This window comes from Andrographis paniculata, unplaced genomic scaffold, assembly GCF_009805555.1.
Source record: "Andrographis paniculata isolate CXL003 unplaced genomic scaffold, ASM980555v1 Contig78END, whole genome shotgun sequence".
Lineage (NCBI taxonomy): Eukaryota > Viridiplantae > Streptophyta > Magnoliopsida > Lamiales > Acanthaceae > Andrographis > Andrographis paniculata.
The window spans coordinates 2,013,950-2,036,833 of NW_026137615.1; the positions used below are offsets into that span (position 1 = coordinate 2,013,950).

A 22,884-nucleotide genomic window follows, 5' to 3' on the forward strand; every position below is an offset into this window, starting at 1 on the left:
GAATTGTAGTAAAAAAGACAGAAATATCCCAATTAGTATAGTGTAATATAAAAGTAACGACATTTGTGTAATATATTGTAAGTTGAAAGTGTATTTATAATGTTAGGTAAGTAGTACAATTACTAAATTAGGAAATAATAATCTTGTTTTGAGACAGACGAAAATAAAAAATGATAACCTTTCGATTGGACCGAGGGAGTAAATCAAAACTGTATAATCTAAAACATGGTATTAAAAGTAAAATATCAAGCAAAATAAGATATGAGTAGTAATTCTCACGCATGATGTATAAATTCGATAACATTATGATATAATACCCTTTAAAAAAAAGTAATGAATATTATTTTGTTTTGTTTTATTTTTTTATTTATTTTGATAATATAGGGATCCATAATTGGTACATTTTGAGTATGTATTATGTACGGGTGTGTTTACTTTTGCAACTTTGATTTTGATTTTACTATTTCAATAATTTTTTACTTTAAAAAACATCAAATCAAACACCTAATTTTTATTTATTATATTACATTAAAATTTAATTTTACATTTAAAATATCACATCAATATATATTTATATCATATCAAATAACTATTTTAATTCAATATTTTACTATTCAAAATTAAAATCTTACAAATAAATACATCAGTAAATATTTGGACAAACATTGTATGAGATACTTAAATGTACATATATATATATATCAACATAATTTAAATTTATCATATCGCACCAACTCGATCATCATATCGAACAATTGTTTGGAGGATCTTGAAAGATTTCCATTATTCACATCAATTTTATTTTTTTTCAAAAAATATCAAATTAAATATCTATTTTTTATTTTTTATATTATACTAAAATTAATTTTACATTCAAAACATCATCTCAATACTTATTTATATCACATCAATTAATTATTCCAATTCAAATTTTTTATTATTCAAATCCCGACTTAAAATTCAAATCTCCAAACAAACACACCTGAGGTATATTTAGGATTGTTTGTTGTCAATTGATAAATAGCATTAGAGCACTTACAAGTTTGACATAAAGTTGATGTGAAATTAAGACTTATTCAAAAGCTTCTTTCCATTGTCAACATTCTTGGTTCTATTCCTTAAGGCTTGTTTCTATTTTTTTTTATCTTAAAATTTATACTAACAAATGTTTTTTTCGTCAAAATTCAAAGTATTTTTTTTTTTTATAATATTTTCGTCTGCAATATCCAAAAGTATTCATTTCTTATTTTAATAAATACGATTGTTACGGTGTCGAGTAGTACCGTTTAAACTTTCAGAAAATGCCGTTTAATTGTTAAAATAATATCAATTCATAAATAAATAAGAGAATACCAAATATATTTGTATATGAACATAATATATTTTTATAAATCACTTTTATATAGCACCACACCTACTCTTGTAGAGCACCAAATGTACTTTTGTGGAACATCAGTTTAAAAAATAAATAAATAGTACACCGCTCTTATTTTAAAAGCATAGTGCTATTTGCGCTAAGGATTGATGCTTTCTGGATATTTACTTTGTGCTTTCAGAGAAAATAGCACAATGATGACATCTAATGCGGCGACACTGTAATCAAATTGTTTAATAAAAGTAATTATACATTAATACGAAAATATCATTTAACTTTAACCATTACTAGAGATGACAATGAATCGAGTAGACCCGAGACCTGACTCGGACCCGACCTATTTACTTGGGATTGGGGTCCAATTATTCTGGTATTGGATCTCGGGTCCAAGGGTGAACCCTACTCAGACCGGACTGGACCGGACCCAGACTTGAAATAATATATTAATTATATATATGAAAAAAAATAATTTTTAATAATATAAATTATATTAAAAATATGATTTTAGTTTAATTTATTTTTTATTATTTTATTATAATATTTTTGAATAAAAACTATAAATTTTAATATATATCGAGTACGGGTCCGGGTTTGGATCTAATGTTAAGTTAATTTTTAAGAATTGTAAAAGATTTTTTCAGATTTTTCGGGTTCAGCGGATCTTGTCGAGTACTGTTCGGATCAGGTTCGGATATGGTCGAATCCGGGTATAATCGAATCTAATTTGAACCTCGAGTCCAGCCATGTATATTCGGGTCGGATCTCAAATCCGGCTGGAAGCGACCCATTGTCATTCCTAATCATTACGCATATATTCAATACTTATTTTTTATTTAAAATATTACATTTAGTATTTATTTATATCACATCAAATATTAATTTTTTATTCAATAATTCACTATTAGCAAACCAACTAAAATTTTCATAACACTTCCAAAATATATCTAAACGCAATGTTAATTAATTTATGAAGAAGCTAAATTTAGTAGAGTTTTAAGTTTGTAGTCTTCTTATTTGATTTAAATTTTAAGATTGATATGTGTTGGTTTATTAGGGGAATGTATTAAATATGTTGTTCATTGCCTATTTTGACTATTTTAGTTTTTACGTTAGCCCTTTGTATATTACTAAAAATGTACAAAAGTCTCGTAAAGAATGACATGGTGGTGTAGGGGTTGGACTTGTGACCACGTCTCAAGTCATATATATTTCATTGCATTGCACATATATATATATATATTTTTCGTCAATTTGCTACAAAATTTCTGTCGCTATTTTCCGTTACAAATCGGCCTTTTCTTTTTATTTTAGTGCTATAAGCACCGACATTGTTTGATAATACAATTTTAAAAAATAAATTTCATGACATGATACACCCTAAAAAAAGAATTGCTTGCATTGTAATGACATACTCTCTCCGTCCGTCAAATTTATTCTCATTTTTCTTTTTAGTCTATCCATTAAAGTTATCTTATTACTAATTCTGGCAAAGTCAGCAAATCAACATTTAATTATTACCTTTTATTCAACACTTATTTACAACAAATATCACTAACTTTATTACATTCTCTCTTCATTTATTTTACTTTTTAATTAAATTTTCAAAAATACCCTCAACTACCTATCATATTTTTAATAAAATATTCATTTTTCTTAGTTTCCGATCCGAACCCAAATGAGTTTTGTAGGAGTGTGACTTTTCCCCATTATTATTACTATTTCAATGAATCACCGACGAAATATGTGAGATATATGGTTCTTTCTTTCTTTTTTCTTGAAATAAATGGTGGGAGCCATCATATCATACCCCACCCTACCCTACCCTACCCCACCCCACCCCATATGCCCGAATCCACCAAAGACAAAAAACACAATAAAGCACAAAGTTGACAAATTTTAATCTACGTAATAATAATCCTCATCATAATTCTCTACCCCTACAATCTTGCTTAGAAAGCACTTCTTCATCATCACCATGCATGCATTCATTAAATATTTTGTCAATAATTATCATATTCTAAATATAGGAATAGGGATAGCAACGGGACAGGTTCGGATGGATTTTATAAAACTCGCATTAACAACAACAACAATAATAATAATAGTAATAGTAATAATAATAACCCACATTAATATTATTTTTTGTATAATATGCATGTACAATATGATAAACTTTCTCCATTTCAAATTAGTTCTTTCATTTTATCATTTTTGTACATCTTATTTAGTGTCATTAATTATCGTATTATTATTTTTTTACATTTTTTTTAATATGATATAAATATATATATTGATGTGATATTTTGAATGTAAAATTTAATTTTAATGTAATATAATAAATAAAAAAATAGATATTTAATTTGAGATTTTTAGAAATTTTTTTTTGAAATAGTAAAATCAAAACTAAAATCTTACAAAGAAATCCACCAAGAAACTATAATAATAATAACAATATTATTATTAATTAGTATATAGACACTTCTAAAAATTTTGGTACTAACTTTTAGGAGTGAACAATCGATTTCTTATTTGTAAATACACAAGTATTTGATATTTAAACCAAACAGAACAAATATTCAAAATCATAAACGGTATTTGAACCTAAATATTCGAACAAAATATTATTTATAAATAATCCAAATTGAATCTATATATATATATATATATATAAATACATCTAATAAATAATTAAAATTCAGATGGAAAGAAAATACTCACAAACATTTCAAACGGAATTGAAACAAACTACAATTATTTTATTATGTAAATATAGTAATATAAATATGAGTAATATTTAATTTATATAATATAAAACTACTATGAACATAAGTTTTTAAATATAATAATATAAAGAAATTCAGTTTGATTCAATTTTATCTTAAAAAAAATTACCTAAAAATTAAAACCGAATCGAACTGAATAATTATCTAATATAAATATTTTTATTTTAATCGAATTTTTCGATTAACCTAAAATTCAGTTCTTTTCGGTTAATATGAAAATCGATTGAGTTTAATTCAGTTCGGTTCGATTATTCGAAAAATTAAATACAAACCAACAAAAGCACTAGGCAATGAGTGGCAACAAAATCCCTTAATCATCGTTGAAATCTTTACCCTTTTTCTTTCTCGTAATTTCTTCTCATGTCTATAAAGAGACATTCAAATATATATAATTTTCAGACACACACACAAAGCCATGGGCTTCTTTGCAACAACTTTGTTGTGTTCACTGCTAATAGTCTTCTCATTTTTCCGATTTTCGAGCTCGTTGAGTTCGAATTACTACGACAAGACATGCCCGGGCGTCGAGAAAATTGTCGCCAAGGTTGTTAAGGAGGCGACGTCCCGAGACAGCAAAGTCCCGGCGACGCTCATCAGGATGCATTTCCATGACTGCTTCATAAGGGTATGTGTGTATATATATATATATATATATATATCGATATCGCGCAAATGCCAAAAGTTATCAATTCTTTTTCGCCGATAAAGAAAGTTAAAATGATCATCTCATCTAAAAGCTTAGTGTGTTTGTTTGGAGTTTGGATTTTGAGTTGGAATTTGAATAGTAAAAATTTTGAATTGAAATAGTTGTATGATGTGATGTAAATAGGAGTTGGTGCGATGTTTTAAATGTAAAATTAATTTTTAGTATAACATAAAAAATGAAAAATAGGTATTTGATTTGATATTTTTAGATAGAGAATTAGTGAGTAGTAGAAATCCTACAAAATCCACCAAACAAACAATTTTGGTTTATTCGTGGAATTTTGATTTTGAATAGTAAAATTTTAAACTAGTTATTTAATATAATATAAATATATTTTAATATAATATTTTGAATGTAAAAATAATTTCAGTGGAATGTAATAAATAAAAATAAGTATTCGATTCGATATTTTTGGACTAAAAAAAATTAGAATAGTAAAATAATGAAAATCTCACAAGTAACTATATATTTCCTCTGTCACTATAAAATAACACATTTGATCAAGCATGGAGATTTAAAAGAGAAAAAGATTTTATTGAATTTTTTTTTTTTTAAAAAAGGTCTTTTTAAATTTTAATTAGCAATTAAAAAGAAATAATGTAATAAAGATAGTAAATTTTTTTGTAATAAATGTTGAATAGAGAGTAATAATTAAATACTCATTTTTTAACTCAATCAAATTTATAATAAGGTAAATTTAACGGACGAAAAAATCAGTAAAAAATAAATTTAACGAATAGAGATATTAGAATTATATAGTCTTCGAACCTTCTACGATCAATGAGTATACTGATATTAGAATTAAATTTAACTGAGCCAAATTAGTAATAAGGTAAATTTAACGGATAGATAACAAAAAAGTAAAAGATAAATTTAACAATTAAATTTAACTCAGCCAAATTAGTAATAAGGTAAATTTAAAGGATAAAAAAAAAAAACAGTAAAAAATAAATTTAACGAATAGAGATATTAGAATTATATAGTCTGCGAACCCTCTACAATCAATAAGTATGTGCAAGAATGTAGGGTTGCGACGGGTCGATATTGCTCGAATCGAAAGGAGGGAAGAAAGCCGAAAGAGACGGACCCCCAAACGGGTCGATGCACGCGTTTTATGTGATCGAAGAAGCGAAGAGAGAAGTGGAAGCCGTGTGTCCCGGCATTGTCTCATGTGCCGACATATTGGCATTCGCTGCCCGGGATTCTGTCGTTCTTGTAAGCTTTCGATCTTTTCACCCATCTGCAAATAACATAGTATCATTACCGATTTATATTTATAAAAAAAAAATGAGGAAGTGAATCGAATGTAATAATCAGTCGGGAGGGCCGAGATGGGAAGTCCCGAAAGGAAGAAAAGACGGAAGGACATCTAAAGCTAGCGAGACGGCGATTTTGCCGTCTCCGCTTTTCAACATTTCTCAACTCCAAAAGGCGTTTGGCCTTAGAGGCCTCTCCCTTGACGATCTCGTCGCTCTCACCGGTATGTCGACTATATTAGTCTTAAAATTTTTATTAAAATATCAGTACGGAGAAAATATCAAAAAAATTTATTGATATTTTTCTGATATCAATAAAAGTATCAGTATATTGTACTTAGTTATGATTTCTTGGCCAATCTTTTCGTAAAATAGTGAATGATAAGTGGTCTATAAAATTAATATTAAACGTAACTATTTTTTTTTGAAAAAATATTAAACAAAAATAAGGATAAAGGTGAGCTACAATTCATTAATACATTCAAAAATTAATTTAAAGTTAAATAGTATTGTTGAAGGGGGGTGTGCAAATTATCGATTTCTAAATTACTAATCATTTTTTTTAAAAAAAAAAAAATTAAATCAAAATTTTCAATTCAAGTAATTTGGTCATTCGAACGATATTCGGATATTTCAAATTCAAGAATTTTAAAATCAAATCGAAAATTATTTTACTTTTTTGAATTCAGAATTATTCAAATTCAATTAATTAACTAATTAATTTTTTAATATTATATATATTCATATTATTTATTATTAGTTGTATATGAATATAATATTTTATTAAATATACTACCGTAAATACACACATTTAATTATAATATGTAGCTTTATTTATATTTAATTATATTTCTATAATATTTTGAATAAATTATATATTAAACTTGTTTAAAAAATTTTGCACACTCAATTTAATCGTGTTCAATTTGAATTCGGCCAATTCGATAAATAAGGATTTCAAATTGAAAAATTAAAATTGTGAATCTTATACTTTCTTAAATTATCAACAATTTTTTTGTCTTCAGTAGATCGATAGTGTATATGAGTTACGCTATAATTTAAAATTATTGTATTGTGTAGGCGCACACACGCTCGGGTTCGCCCATTGCTCGTCCTTTCAGAGCCGTATCCACAAGTTCAACTCTACGCACGACGTGGACCCGACGCTCCGGCCCTCGTTTGCGTCGAGTCTAAAGGGCATTTGCCCGCTAAACAATAGGGCGAAGAATGCCGGGATGAACATGGATTCAACTCCGACTACTTTTGACACGACGCACTACAAACTCATAATCCAACGTAAAACTTTGTTCTTTTCGGACCAATCACTCCTCACCACCCCGAGGACTAAGAGATTGGTGTATAGGTTTGCGACGTCGAAGAAGGCTTTTCATAAAGCCTTCGCAAAGTCGATGATCAAGATGAGTGGCTTGAATGGAGGACAGGAGATCAGAAAAGATTGTAGATTTGTCAATTGAATATAGTAAATATATATATAATATATTGCATAATGAAGCAAGTATTTTATTGAATTCTATTCCTTGTCATCCTTTCGATAAATTATTTGTTCATGGTTACTTGATATTTTATTTTTATTCATCACTATTCAATATATATATATATATATATATTTTTTTTCTATATAAATATTCAAGAGGACATATTTTTCATTCGAAGTATACCATTCTACGACTAGTTTTTACATTCTCAAAATTCAAAATTTAAGAATTAAAAACACCAGAACAAAATGGCAAAGTAAACAAGTTTCAGATTGTGTTCTTTTTAAATAAAATATATATATATATATATATAATGCTTTTTGAAGTAAAACTATTAAGGTGTGTTTGTTTGTGGGTTTTAGGTTTCAATTTTTAATAGTAAAAAGTTAAATTTGAATAGTTGTTTGATGTGATTTAAATATATAGATTGATGTGATCTTTTGAATGCAAAATAAATTTACAGTGTAATATAAAAAGAGAAGCTAAATTGTCTGAAGTGATATTTTTTAAAAGAAAAAAAAATTAAATAGTAAAAATTTGTTGTAAAATCCACAAAAGAACACAATCCTAATGTTTATATAGAAATTAGAATGAATAGGTATTGAACTGAGGGTTGTATCAAATAAATATAGTATTTCATTTACTTTAAATTTGAAATGTTTCATAATAAAATCCATCCTTTGGTTGCATAAAATATGTAAAGTAAGACAATATAAAAAGAGTTTGAAATATTAAAGGGATTTGAAATCTACAATCTAACTTTGGAAATTTAAAACTTCAAAGCATTACCATACTAAACTTCTACTTCTCCCGTTATTCATTTTGTCATTTTAATTCGTTCCAAATTGTACTTTCCACGTAACTCTAAAAAATGCTTACAAAATAATAATCAACATTTAACTATTTTCATCTACGTCCAACATATTAGACAATAGTGTTCACCTAGTATTTTTAACCTATTTACACAATAATATTATCCAAAATATACAATACATACTCCTAAAAAATAAAAACACAAAAACCAACAAAATATTATTTTCTATAATACTTTCATGATTTCCCGTAACTCACAACAGAAACGCCTAAGTAATACTAAACAAACCCACTCTAAATTCAACCATTTTTATTACAAAATATCAAAACATTCATACACAATCAAGACAGTAATATAACCAAAAATAAAAAACAAAAATAATTAAGCCAATGCACAATTCTTTTTAACTGCCAATATATGATCAGGTAACTCATGATAACAGAGGTTATGCACATGAAAAAACAGAGAGAGATAAAGTTATTCATACTAATTTTTCAAAAATGAAAAAATTCACAGCTATCTTCTTGAATTGAGCATTCTTAATATATAATTTGATATTTTTCGATACTTTTTCAGACCTATTGTCGTATACAGTTTCTTGAACAGTTAGTAATTCACAGCCTTATGTCTAAGTAAATCAAACTTTATTCCACATCAAGCTGATAGGTTATCTTCAACTCATCAACTCCATTTATCTAGTTTTAACTCTAAATATGTAGTTGCTACAGTAATTTTACTCTAACCATAACTCTATTTTTCACTATTATTCTTCAAATATTCAATTTTTCCTATTATTTTAAACAACTTTTTATTTTTATAATTTAAAAAAAAAAGCAAGCAACGCAAAAAAATGGCGCACAACCGAGGCCAAATTTACCAACCTAGCGCCATTGCTGGGTTAGAGATGGCCTTAGCACAACATTATTCACTCAAATGAAAAACTATCCAAGATGAACAAACATATTTAATGGCGCTGGGTTGGAGATGGCCTTAGCACAATATTATTCACTTAAATGAAAAACTATCCAAGATGAACAAACATATTACACTCAAATGGCCTAAATATCTTAAATGATTTTGGTCAAACATTATATGTAAAACCCATCCACAAGTATATATTCAAACTGTAAAAACTCTACCTGATTTAGATATCAAAATTCAGTACATCACATATATATAAAAGTACCTGCCGAATGTTAGAAGCCGAGTACTTGTTCGATGAACAGTATGGCTCAAGAAATAGCCAATCTTAGCTGAAGTTGCCGAATGTTAAGTTACCAGAGCCCCTGAAAACAAAACGAGTAAAAAATAATTCAACCACAGTCACAAAATAGGCGAACATCGTAAAAAAGTTTTAAGGTAATTAACTCTCGGGCAAACTATAAGCTGGAAGTTTCGCCAGATTTTTTTCCTTCATGAACATCCGGCATCTCTCCACTTCTTTCCACATACCATGCCGGGCATATATATTCGACAAAGCGACAAACACACCGTCATTCCACGGCTCCAATTCAATCAAATGCCGACCCACCCATTCCCCCATTTTCAAGTTCCCATACTTCTCGCACGCGCCCATCAAGCATCCCCATATCACAACATTGGCCTTCATCGGCATCCCCTCCACCATCATCTTCGCCTCGTCAAACAGTCCGGCGCGACCCAGAAGATCCACCATGCAGCCGTAGTGGGGTAGTCGCGGCTTGATTCCATAAACCTGTGTCATCATGTTGAAATAATACCTCCCTTCACAGACCATCCCGCCATGGACGCACGCACTCAAAATTCCGACAAAAGTAATTTCATTAGGCGTAACACCGCCTTCTATCATACCACGAAAGAACTCCAGCGCATTTCCGACATGCCCGTGCACAACATAGCCGACTATCATTGACGTCCACGACGACACATTCCTCTCCTCCATTTCAATAAACACTTTGTAAGCTAAGTGCATCCTCCCGCACTTTCCATACATGTCAATAACCGAATTCATCATACGAATATCGGGATTTTCCAAAGGTTTCACCTGGAAAACAAATTTGTGAAGCTGAAAACCCAAATTCAAATCTCCTAAAACTCCACAGGCTGATGTAACGCTTGCCAACGTCACATTATCAGGGGATAACCCGTCCCTCATCATTGATATAAACATCTGTACGGCTTCATTACTGCATCCTCCTTGCGACAGTCCTCCGATGATAGCATTCCAAGACCCCAACGGTTTCTCAGTACAGTTCATAAAGATTCTATGCGCTTTCTGCAATTGACCGGCTTTACAATAGAAGCTAATCAAACCACTTTGACAATACATATCATGGTCGAACCCATGCTTAATTGATATACCATGTACTTGTTCCACAAATACATTGTCTGAAATTTGAGTTGCCGCTTTAACAACTATCGGAAGAGTAAAATTATCTGGCGGGATGCCAGCACGACACATGGTGATGTAGACATTCAATGCATCTTTGGGTGACTCTAGTCGGCTGTACACTCTACTGATGTTATTATAATGAAAAGAATAAGGATATGATTGTAGAAAACAGGTTCGAATTAAAAGGGAAAATACTTGGCGCAGGTGCTTTAAATCGGTACAGTTTGATACTTGAAGTGCCACTGCTTTGGCATCTTTCCAGATTGATTGGTGAGATGGAAAGGTTAGAGCTGAGCCGGAAGTTTCATGTGCGCCACCAAAGGACGACCTGGAAACATTGTGATAGAAATGGCGAAAGAAATGGTATTTGGTCTTGGAGAGCTTGGGCAAATAGCAGACACGAAATTTCATCAATATTTTAAAAAGTATACTATCCCCAGTTTGGACAATTATAAAAATCTGAAGCAAATGATACGGAAAGATTTCAAGTTTAGTTAGAGGATACTAATGAACAGAGGTGGAAGACTGCAGAGTTTGCTGAAATTCCTCGTTGAGGTAGCCAACCAGATACAAACACCATTTTCATCGAGCCAAAAGCTGTTGCAATCGAAATATCATGCTTGGACATAAACTTACAGTGTGACTTGAGAATTCATCATACTCTGCAAAATTCCGTTCAAACGACTTAGCTATGAAATATTCCAGGCTAAGATATAGAGAACAACTTACGAATCACTTAAGAGTAGACATTTGCCGTTACAATGCAGTTAAGCCATCAAGGTGCAAGAATGGAAACAACTTAATGAAATACTTCTTCACAGAAATTAGAAAACAAAATCCATATTTTACTGCCTAGATCAAATGGAATGTATAGTTAAGGAAACACCGAAGGATTGTAATACAGGGCCTCGAATCCACAATCAATTCCAGAACATAATTTGGCTTCAAAGAACATTCTTATTGGACCTATCATAGGAATCTGTTTCTCCTCCTGTTGCCCTTCCTTATACATTAGTCATTACCCGAAAATTATCTGCTCAGTAAATTTATTTTAGTGTCATTAAATATCACAATGTTGCCTCTAATGGTGCAATCTCAAGAACCTCTAATAGCACATTGTAAGAGCCCTGTTTAAAAAAGCTGAAAATCGTTTTTCTTCTACTTGCAGTTCTAAAGTTTGAAATCATAAAAAGAATCGAATTCGATTTTCAACCTAAAATCTTAAGAATACTTTCTCCATCCATATAAGATGCACAGCTCCATCATGTATGAGCACATTTAACCAACCAGAAAGGAATATCTATAACAGAAAATGTCAAAAAAACACAAAATTAATCTTAACAAAAGGCAAAAGTAAATGAACAAATCCAGTGACCAAAAGTAAGAAATGAAATGTGGCATTCTCGAATTGACATGAGGATGAATTTGAGGACTAAAATGTGTAATAAATCACATTAACATTTTTTATCCAACCAAAAAAACAGAAATTAATCCACTACACATAATTAACAGCAACTACTAATCATATCCAGGCAATAAAACTAATAACTCCACAAATTACTTTCAATATAAATACCATAGCATTCAATAGCAGGATAGGGTTATATGAACATCAATAGAAACGGTATAAATGAATTCACCCAAGCGAAAAGAGAGGAGGGATTTCCAAAAAAAATTAGATGGAAGGAGAACCTGAGAACGCCGATCACCAACATAATCGAGATGTGAAGAATAGTTTAGAAAGCACTGCATGAGTCGCCGCCGTAAAAACTCCGACGGGCGACCGGCGGACACTTCCGATGAGAGCCGAGAAGTGTGCAGATAAAACCCTCTAAAGTCAGGGTTTTGGTTTTATTTATTAAACGAAAGTTGGACCATGGTTTACTTATACTTTTAAAAAAAAAATTAATAAAAATAAAAAATAGACAAAATAAATAAATTAGGGTGTGTTTGTTTGGGAATTGGATTTTAAATACATCATTTATCCTATTTTTTTTTTCCTCAAAAATATCAAATCAAACACTTATTTTTTATTTTTTATATTATATTAAAAATTAATTTTACTATAAAAATATCATATCCTATATATATTAAAATCCAAACCCAGATATCAAATTCATTCATATTTACAAATAACGGAGCGGCCGAGCCCACTGGGCAGAAGCGTCAATTTAAATTTTTGCTGAGGGTTTTGTTGGGAGGGTTAGGAAGTAAGAACTCGTGGAAGTGGAACCCCAAAAAAAAAACGACTGGTAATCCGCGACGGTGAAATACGCCATTGAAACGAGGGAATCGAGCTCCATCTGCTTTATTTCAATTTGTGAAAAAGAGCAGCAGGAATGAGCCTGCCAACGGCGCCGTATCACCAGCCCGCCACGTTCGAGGAGGTGCGCACGCTCTGGATTGGGGATTTGCCCTATTGGGCTGACGAGAACTACCTCCGCGGCTGGTTCTCGTCCGCTGCTGAGGTGATTGTGTTCCTCCTATCCTCGTTGTCGATACGCCTATGTATTTCTATTTGCAATTGATTCCTATATTTCTGCCGAATTCTTCATCTTTCTGCAGCTGATTCGATTATTCAGGTTTTGCAATTAGGTCGTGTTTTTTATTTTGGTTAAATATACACGACGCTGAAATTGTGAATTTAGGGTTGAACAGATCGTACAATCAAGCAATTGCTGTCTAATTCTTAAAATTGCCTTTGAATTAATCCTATATACACATAGCCATGATTGCTGGGGGATTTTAGTTCTATATCATCGGCAGAAATATTTACTATAAGATGGGGCTGATGCTTGATTATGCTAGTCTGATAAAATTATAATTATTATTTTTTTTTAATTTTTTTTAAATTTAAACATACAAACAATCTCATCTTACAGACTCTAATTCTGATCATGGCCTTAGTACTCTATGTTGATTTCAGCCGTATAGGGTTTTAGTTTGATGAAAAGGATGTGGGAAGTACTGTCTCATCATCTTGCAGTTTCTTTTATCTCTTAATTGATCGATCTTTGGTTCAAGACACATGTTAGGGTTCGTAGAATTCGACCAATTTCTTATTACATTTATTGTTCGTAGTAAATACTCTTAAGATGGAATGGGGGATTTTTTCAGATTTTGATGTGCTATGGAATGAAGAAATTATATTTGTCCGAATGGTTTAAGTAACAGCTCCATTGTAATTGTATTCATTGAAGGTCCTTTCCACCAAAGTGATTCGGAACAAAATAACAGGTCAGCCCGAAGGATATGGATTTGTGGAATTTGCGTCACATCAAGTTGCAGAAAGCATTCTTCAGTCTTACAATGGAGCACAAATTCCCGGAACTGAGCTAACATTCAGGTTGAATTGGGCATCCTCTGGAGAAAAGCGTCTTGATGCGGGTCCCGAACACTCAATATTTGTCGGGGATTTAGCTCCGGATGTAACAGATTATCTGCTGCAGGAGACTTTCCGAGTCAATTACCAATCCGTTAGAGGAGCAAAGGTTGTGACAGACCCCAACACCGGGCGGTCCAAAGGCTATGGTTTTGTTAAATTCGCTGATGAGATGGAAAGGAACCGCGCAATGGTTGAGATGAATGGCGCCTATTGTTCTACCCGGCCCATGAGAATTAATGCGGCAATACCAAAGAAAACAACCCCTGGTGTCCAACAGCAGTACGCCACAGCTGCTGCAGGTGAAAAATTAAATTAAAATATCTGTTGAATTTCAGTACCGGCTCATACTTTAATTTCTTTTGTTTCCATTCTCTTGCGTCCTTCATTTATTGTTTTAAATCTCAGCAAGTTTATGCTCATATATATATAATCGTTTTAGTGTATCCAGCAGCAGTTTACACTCCACCTGTGCAGACGATTCCGGTTGAAAATGACATGAATAACACTACGGTGAGTCAGTAAAGTCAGCCTCTTAATATTATATACAATCTTTGCTCGATATATGTTTTGGCCTGTCATTTTACTTATCTTGCTGGTATGCAGGTTTATGTCGGTAATTTGGATCCTAATGTAACTGAAGAAGAGCTAAGGCAAATATTTGTACAATTTGGGGAGATCGTCTATGCTAAAATTCCTGCATCAAAGGGCTGTGGTTTTGTGCAGTTCACCGCAAGGTACATTTTTGCCGTTTGTATTGAATTCTTATCAAATACGGAGAGCAGAACACGTTGAGCAGTTCTCATCAATGCAATTCCTCCATTTTGCATAATAGTTTAACCGTTCATTCTTCCTGTTAGGGTTTGTTTGTTTAGTATTTTGATTTGAAGAATTTTTTTTATGTGAAGTATAGAGAATTTTGTAAGTAATATAAAAAATAATACTTTATATTAAATGTTAGACTTTTGTGGGAGGATAAAATATATATATTGGGAATCCTATCGAGAAAAAGTATTGTGCAAACAAACCCTAAATTGTTCTCCGAAATAATTTAGTACCCTTTTAATTGCACGGACAGAACATCTGCAGAAGAAGCGATACAAAGGGCGCAGGGTGCAGTGATCGGTCAACAGGCTGTTCATCTCTCGTGGGGGAGGAGTCAAGCTGCAAAACAGGTTTTATCGATGCCCTGAGAAATGAGAATATTATGAACAATATTCAGTGTCTGTTCTATATATATATATATGTATGTATATCCCTGATTTAATTTTCACGAGTATTTAGAAACAAGATGAACATCCTATAAATTCTTGATCGTATACTGTAGGATGTCGCTGGTGCCTGGGGCCAATCTGCTGATCCAAACCAATTGATTGCTTATTATGGTTATGGGCAAGGCTACGACCCCTACACTTATGCAGCAACTCAAGACCCGTCAGCTGCTGCGTATGGTGCTGCTGCATATGCTGGCTACGTACAGTACCCTCATCCGGTTTGTGTTTGCACTTGCCTACCAATTGATTCGGTCTATGTTGAAATATCTTAGTTATGTAATTCTATACTTCCTCCGTCTTATAAAGAGAGTAACGTTTACTTTTCGTAGATTTTTTTAATATTAGTATTATATTGAGTTGTAGTAAAAAAGACAAAAATACCCCTATTAATATTCTGTAATATAAAAGTAATGACATTTGTGTAATATATATTGTAAGTTGGAAGAATATTTATTATATTAGTTTAGTAGTACAATTATTAAATTAAAAAATGATACCATTGTTTTGGGACGAACGGAAATAGAAAATGAAACTTTTTTTATGAGACGGCCGAAGGGAGTATTAAATTTAGTTAGATTTTTATGATTTGAGTCTATCGAGTCAAATATTATGTTTATTTATAGGCCTCGTTGTTATTATTATTATTATGAATAGAATACAATCTTTGAGCCGTCGACAAAATTTCTTCTCTCAATCTACTTGAAATTCGCATTCTCAACTTGCTGTGTTGTTTTACAGGTTGAAGGAGCTCCAGAAATGGCTGGATTGCCGGGTGCCCCTCCCCCGATGGAGCATAGAGATGAAGTTTACGATCCTTCAGCTCCACCAGATGTCGACAAGTAAGAAATATTCCCTTTTATAATACAATCTGGCGCGGCTTTTTTTTTTTTTTTTTTGTTACTGAACTTGATCGATTGATGTGAAAACTAAAACTAGGTTAAATGCGGCGTACCTTTCTGTACATGGAAGTGCCATCTTGGGAAGGCCGTTGTGGCGGAGAACCATGTCATTGCCGCAGCAAACTTAAGAGTGAGTTTGGAGACGCCGATGGTTTAGTCGGCCAGCCGCAGAGCAACACATTGGCAGCGACGAAAGTAGGCTGTCGTGGATGGCGTCCGAATGAAATATATTAATCCGAATACATATAATATATATATATATGTATGTATACATTATGATGAGCAACAATTAGACATCGCAATGGCGCAAAATATGGCTGTGTTTTGTAGACGAGCATCGGTTTGATACATGGATTTATTGGGCTTTTTGCTGATGCATATGTTTAGTGTGATTTATTTTGTTGATTTAGCCGGCAGGTTAATAGGTTCGGTTGAAAATTTATCGATTTATCCGTATTTCATTCAAAATAGCAGTTGCATGTTACAACGTTATTAAAAAAATTAGTAATTATAAAATAAAAAAGTGGCAGCTAAAGTTGGATTGGATTGGGGAAACACCACAATTATGAAGACAAAAAATTCCGAAGTAGCTTTAAAGAACTGGCGTTGTGATCCTGTTTTGGACTTGTTTGGTTGTGTTTTTGTGTATTTTAAAAATAGTAGAAGATTTGAATTAAAATATAGGGTAAATTATATAATACTGTTTTAGTAAAAATGCCCTGTGTTTTATTTATGGGGTGAAATCTGTTTGTGTTAATGTAAAGTTTACACGGTCCAAAACTGATATTTTGTTATAACAAAAAGACCTAAATTACGGCAAGTTTTATACAAATAAAAAACATAAAATATTTTAAATAATTTTTTAATAAAAAAATAAATAAATAATTGATCAATCATTTATTTTTATAGTTTTCATAAATATCATATAACAATTTGTTTCCAAAAACTATAAAATAAAAGATTATTTATTTATTTATTTATTTATTCTATTAAAAAATTATTTAAGATATTATGTATTTTTTATTTGTATTAACTTGCGTAATTTAAATCTTTATTTAAAATCAAATATCAGTTTTTGACAATGAGGGTATTTCGTACAAATTTTATATTAACACAAGGGATTTCACGCAATAAATAAAACACGTGTTTTGTGCATTTTTAGTAAAACACAAGGGGTATCATATAATTTACCCTAAAATAATATTTTCTCAATCCGTCTATGAGGGTCACATTTATCATTGTACTTAATATTAAAAATATATTTATATTTGTATATTTTTTTTGTACAAATGTCATTCTATTAATATTGAAAGACACTAATTGAATTATTTTTCAATTTTTTCTTAATTTGTATATTACATTTTGATATAATTATTGATATTCAAATATCAACACGTAAAAAGTAAATGAAACCCTTATAGCCGGACGGAGATAGCAGTAGTATAATATTTTGAATGTAAATAAAATTTGAAAAGTGTGCTATTTTCATGTAATTTAGAAGATACACGAGACACTTGTGCTTTTAAAAAATATTGCTAATATTTCTCTAAAGAATTACTTAGAGTTTTTTTTTTTTTTTTTTTTTTGGTATTTTAAAAATATTATATAAAAACTCTTTAAAAAAATTAGTGTAATATTTTTTTAAAATACAAGTAGTTTCATATAGTTTCCAAATTAAAAGTAGTAATGCAAATTTTTTAAATCATAGGTGTGAATTACCGAGTAATTTTGCCAATTTATAATATGGCAATTTTTATTTTTTTTATGACGTGGAAATCCGCAGCCGCTACCCGAAAGTGCGCACTAAGTAAATCCCGGTCAAATCTAATACCCTGCAAACCAGGCACGACGGAAAAGTCACACTGGGCCAACTATGTGTGACAGGTGGACCTGAGATGGCATTTTTAGTACATGCGCACGGTATCATCTTCCTTGCTAAGATATTGTGACATCAGATATTTTAAAGGAGATCTCATCTCTCTGTTATCTATGCTGAGATGCTTGGAGATGTACTTCAAATTTTCAAATTTTACTATTTGGACTCTGTATTTTTTTTAAAAAATACCTTTTTTTTCTCACAGAACATCCCATGACACATTATTTTAATACCAAATTCAAACCAAAATTTCTCAAACTCAACCAAAGAAACACACACTCATTATAACTGAGACATATGACATATTATACAATACTCCTTTCTGTACCAAAACTATACTATTGGTTGTGTTGGGTACGAGATTTAAGAAATATTGATATTATATTGATAGTGAGTAAAAGTATAGGTAAAAGATATTTTTACCATTGTGAGTGTATTATATAAAAGGTAGTGACAATTGTATAATAATAATGAAAGAGTAAGGATAGTTATACAGTGATATTGTTATTTATGGAAATAAAATTATTGTTTTATGACGAACAAAAATAGTAAACAAGACTATTGTATTAGGACGGAGGGAGTATTATATATATATTTACACGCATATATATTGTTTTGTAATTTATTTTAACTGTATTATTTTATTTTAATTAAAAAAAATTATGTTCTATAAAATGATACTAATATTAAAAATATTTTATTAATTAAAATTTTAAATATTTTTTTAAAAAGTAATAAATAAATTATTAATTAATTATAACATTAATAAAATATTACTATTTTTATATAAAAAAAACATACATATATAATAATATAGAAATAAATATAAATAAAAAAAAATTGAGATGTGCTTCTTTGTCGTTGGTATAAAATTGAAAAGAATATATCCGAGTTGTGAGAAAAAGTGATGTGAAAAAAAAATAACAAACCTGAATATCTTGGGTTCGGATCTCGTGTCCGGCACATCTCCCATGTCGCTCCTGTGCATCCAATTGCAGAGCTACATGTGATTCCTTACCTTTTTTTTTTTTTAAATAAAAGTTAAATTTTTATTACAATTTACAATTTTACCCTTTAATTTTAATAGCTATTTTATTTCTCTTTCAACTCTAAATATAATTTTTATTTTGTTTGAACGACGCAGCAATTCCATCGCCTCGGTCGCCGACTAGGCCGTCGTCGCCACTCTCTTCTTTCGAAATCGTCGAAAAATTTCTCAAGACATATTCTTACCGCACGCACTCTGGTCTTCCATCGTAGTTACAGTTTCTTTCTCAACCTCTAATTACAAAAAAAATAGGTACAGATGCTTAAAAAAAAAAAAAAAAAAGAAAAGAAAAAGGAAAAAAGAGGGTGTTAAAATGAGTTTTGGAAACACCAAACAAATTTTTGGAAAACTCTTATTTTGGTTTGAAATTGGTTTAGTTGGTTTTAATGTGTATAATAATTTTTAGGTATAATATTTTATAAGAAAAATAATTTATTTTCTTAGAAATTGTGTATAAGGGAAGTGATAATATTGTTGCGCAAGTTAAAAACATATACTTTTGTCATTTGAATTTATATCTAGTTTTTTTTTTTTTTTTTTTTTAATTATTGTCATAAAAAAATATTCTCACTTCTTTTTAAAAAAAATTACTCGCCGGTCCAGTTCTAAAAGTTTTATTTACCTCTTGCATCATTGTACTTAACATAAAAAATATCTTTATATTTGTATACTTTTTTGTACAAATATCATCGTAATAATTTTATAAGGCACTAATAGAAGTATTTTTGTCATTTTCTCTTAATTTGTACGATGTTTTCATATAATAATTAATATTCAAAAATCAACATGCAAAAAATAAATAGGATCTTTAGAGCCGGACAAAGGTGATATCACTTTTCTATTTTTTCTTTACTATAGAAAGAAAAAATTTATATTTTATCCACTTTTTTTAAAATTTATATCCGATCAAATGATCATAAATTTGGACTATTTATAATAATAATAATTGACAATATAAATCGGAAGCGACGACATATTCTCACGTGGGCATTTTTAAAGTACGGCGGCATAGTTGCATCACTTGTTACATTAGTATATATTATTATAATTAATTACTATATTATAGTTTGTAAATTTTGTAAAAATTGCCTTTTGGAAATAAAATAAAGCATACGATCACTATCAACATTATAAAATCCATATATAAAATTGTATAACTTTTTGGATCAATGATTAGTCACAATCATAAAACATATAAAAAAATAGAAAAATATTTATAAAATCAAATGAAGATCAACTATGATCCATAATTGTAAACCCTCAACGTAATCAAAACCTTAAAAAAAAAAAAAAAAAAAAAAAAAAAAGCTAGCAAGCTTTGAACAAATATATATATAACTATTACTTGGAAATTATATATATATATATATATAATATTGGCGTGAATACCGTGTAAAGAGAAAATTTAGTTTTAATTTGAGATTTTTTTTTTTTTTTTATATGCCGTATAAAAATTTGTATAAATAAATATAAAATAATATTACGTTGAATTGTTGATTTTTTGTAAGAGAATAAAATATATTTCATCCATTCCAGAGCTATAGTTTGGGTTGTATTTGACACGAGATTTAAGGAATATTGATATTATACTGGTAGTGGGTAAAAAGTACGAGTAAAAAGACTTTTTTTGCCCTTGTGAGTGTATTAGTGTAAAAAATAGTGGCAATTGTATAATAATAAGAAAAAAATAATGGTAGTTTTATAGTGATATGATTATTTATGGAAATAAGACTATTGTTTTGGGACGGACAAAAATGGTAAACAAGACTATTGTATTAGGACGGAGGGAGTATATGTTATTTATATTATGTGCATGTACGTAGAGCTGTTAACAAGGCGAGTTGAACAAAATTTTAAGTGTTCGTGTTCGTTCGTTAACATTTGCGAACAAGGCTCGTGTTCGTTCATTAAACTTTCGAACTCGTTCACAATGTTCGATCTCGGCTCGTTAAAAATATTTATTGTTTGAGCTCGTATGCGTTTTCGGCTCGATTAAGCTCGATCATTTTTAAAATTTATAATTTATATATAAATTAAAAAGAAAAATTCAAATTATTTTATTTATTTATTTATTTTAAATTGATAATTTATTTATTTATTCATTAATTATAATTTTTAATGTATATAATATTTATAATAAATATATTATTTTAACGAACGTTCACGAATACAATTCGGGCTCGTTCGTTAATCAAACGAGCATGTTTATGATGTTCGGCTCAATTCGGTAACGTTCATGAACAAGTTTTAACCGAGTCGAGTTCACGAACGACTCAGTTCATTTAACAGCTCTACATGTAAGCATATTTATATATATATATATATTTTTTTTTTTTTATTAATATTGATTAGGAATGTGAACAAACAAATATTCACGGAATAAGTATGTAATACAATTCCACAATTTTTGCATAATTAAATAATAGTCACGATTAAATTTTAAAGAATAATCATTAGGGTGTTTGTTTTTTTATTTCAAATGAAAATAATATTCACTCCTTTCCACTCTAAAATATATTTTTGGATTTTACAGTAAATTAAATATTAATACTAATATTTTATTGGTTAGTTGGTTAGTGAAAGTTTATAAGAAATTTTGATATTTTTGTCTTTTAATTTTATGTATAAATTAATTGTACGTATAATAATATGTTTGTAATTTAAGTAAAAAGTAAAATTATTTTGAAATTAGTGTATAATTACTTTTACTAAAATAAGAAAAATATTTTTTTAGTAAAACATACAAAAATAGTAAAAAATGTATTTTGAGTTGAGACCCAAAAAAAAAAAAATACTATTCACTCTATAACTCCCGATAAAAATATACTTTCATATTTTATCTTATAAATATTAAATTAAAATATTATTTAAACTAAAACTCAAATAACACTCTAATTTCAAATAAAAATCAAACAAATATCTACTATACAAATTAAAAATATATTATTCAATAATAGCATATGTATCAATTTTTCATAACTTTCAACACATTTTCCTAATTGTGTATGTCCAAATATTTATTATTATTATTATTATTATTATTAGTGGTACTAATATTAATGCTCCTGATATGATTTGTCTTTTGTAGTTGTTGTATGTGTTTTGTTTTTTGTTTTTATTTACTATTTTATCCTTTCAATAAAAAAATATATATTTTTATTTTAAATTATTAAATAATAAAGTGATTATTTTATTAAATACTTTATTTTTTTTATATGAATATTCATATTTTACTATCATATCATTACTTTTACACCAAAAAAACAAGGACAAGAGTATCTTTATTGATGATATAATTGAAACTTAGGGCAAACTGTTTTTTTAGTCCCGTAACTGGACCCCCTTATCATTTTAGTCTCGTAAGTGGAGCCTGTCGCAAACTAGTCCAATAAGTGAAAAAATTTCGTTGTTTTAGTCCTCTGGCGCCGGAGATGCCCACGTCGCTCGCCGGAGGTGACGTGTCCGGACACGTGGATTTTATTTTTCATTTTTTAAAATTTTTTTAAAACTTATTTTTAATTTATTTTTAATTTTATTTGTATTTTTTAATTTTTTTATTTGGTCCAATTAAAAATAAATAAATAAATCCACGTGTCCGCTAGGT

General features: G+C 29.7%; 3 protein-coding genes across 5 annotated transcripts; 2 read left to right on the plus strand and 1 right to left on the minus strand.

Annotated features, from left to right (window-relative positions):
• Window positions 1-4,535: 4,535 nt before the first annotated feature.
• On the plus strand, window positions 4,536-7,717 carry LOC127239642 (peroxidase 64). The gene is made up of 4 exons (XM_051257883.1): window positions 4,536-4,783; window positions 5,891-6,079; window positions 6,182-6,344; window positions 7,201-7,717. Exons 1-4 carry the CDS (start codon window positions 4,574-4,576, stop codon window positions 7,593-7,595), a joined length of 957 nt encoding a protein of 318 aa, XP_051113840.1. The 5' UTR covers window positions 4,536-4,573; the 3' UTR covers window positions 7,596-7,717.
• LOC127239640 (pentatricopeptide repeat-containing protein At1g77170, mitochondrial) lies at window positions 5,969-12,647 on the minus strand. Of its 2 annotated transcripts, XR_007836173.1 has the most exons (4): window positions 12,494-12,647; window positions 9,799-11,463; window positions 9,617-9,716; window positions 5,969-6,104 (listed from the first exon to the last, which is right to left on the minus strand). XR_007836173.1 is itself a non-coding variant. In XM_051257879.1 (3 exons), exons 2-3 carry the CDS (start codon window positions 11,210-11,212, stop codon window positions 9,700-9,702), a joined length of 1,431 nt encoding a protein of 476 aa, XP_051113836.1. In that variant the 5' UTR covers window positions 11,213-11,463; window positions 12,494-12,647; the 3' UTR covers window positions 9,547-9,699. The 2 variants fall into 2 exon arrangements, 1 of the variants encoding a protein (XP_051113836.1); XM_051257879.1 differs by lacking the exon at window positions 5,969-6,104 and having other exon boundaries at window positions 9,547-9,716.
• Window positions 12,648-12,954: 307 nt separating this feature from the next.
• Window positions 12,955-16,776, plus strand: LOC127239641 (polyadenylate-binding protein RBP47B'). 2 transcript variants are annotated; one of them, XM_051257882.1, is made up of 8 exons: window positions 12,955-13,269; window positions 14,002-14,485; window positions 14,638-14,696; window positions 14,790-14,920; window positions 15,262-15,358; window positions 15,511-15,675; window positions 16,196-16,296; window positions 16,394-16,776. In XM_051257882.1, the coding sequence occupies exons 1-8, from the start codon at window positions 13,141-13,143 to the stop codon at window positions 16,482-16,484; spliced, it is 1,257 nt and encodes a 418-aa protein (XP_051113839.1). In that variant the 5' UTR covers window positions 12,955-13,140; the 3' UTR covers window positions 16,485-16,776. The 2 variants fall into 2 exon arrangements, with proteins under 2 accessions (XP_051113839.1, XP_051113838.1); XM_051257881.1 differs by having other exon boundaries at window positions 12,957-13,269; window positions 14,626-14,696; window positions 16,394-16,774.
• Window positions 16,777-22,884: the final 6,108 nt, after the last annotated feature.

Bases quoted from the DNA above. Each gene is read 5' to 3' on its own strand.
- LOC127239642 (XM_051257883.1), top strand. From the start codon at position 4,574: ATGGGCTTCTTTGCAACAACTTTGTTGTGTTCACTGCTAATAGTCTTC. The intron at 4,784-5,890 runs GTATGTGTGTAT...GCAAGAATGTAG, and splicing joins TCCATGACTGCTTCATAAGG to GGTTGCGACGGGTCGATATT. The intron at 6,345-7,200 runs GTATGTCGACTA...TGTATTGTGTAG, and splicing joins CGATCTCGTCGCTCTCACCG to GCGCACACACGCTCGGGTTC.
- LOC127239640 (XM_051257879.1), bottom strand. From the start codon at position 11,212: ATGAAATTTCGTGTCTGCTATTTGCCCAAGCTCTCCAAGACCAAATAC.
- LOC127239641 (XM_051257881.1), top strand. From the start codon at position 13,141: ATGAGCCTGCCAACGGCGCCGTATCACCAGCCCGCCACGTTCGAGGAG. The intron at 14,921-15,261 runs GTACATTTTTGC...TTGCACGGACAG, and splicing joins TTTGTGCAGTTCACCGCAAG to AACATCTGCAGAAGAAGCGA. The intron at 16,297-16,393 runs GTAAGAAATATT...AACTAAAACTAG, and splicing joins GCTCCACCAGATGTCGACAA to GTTAAATGCGGCGTACCTTT.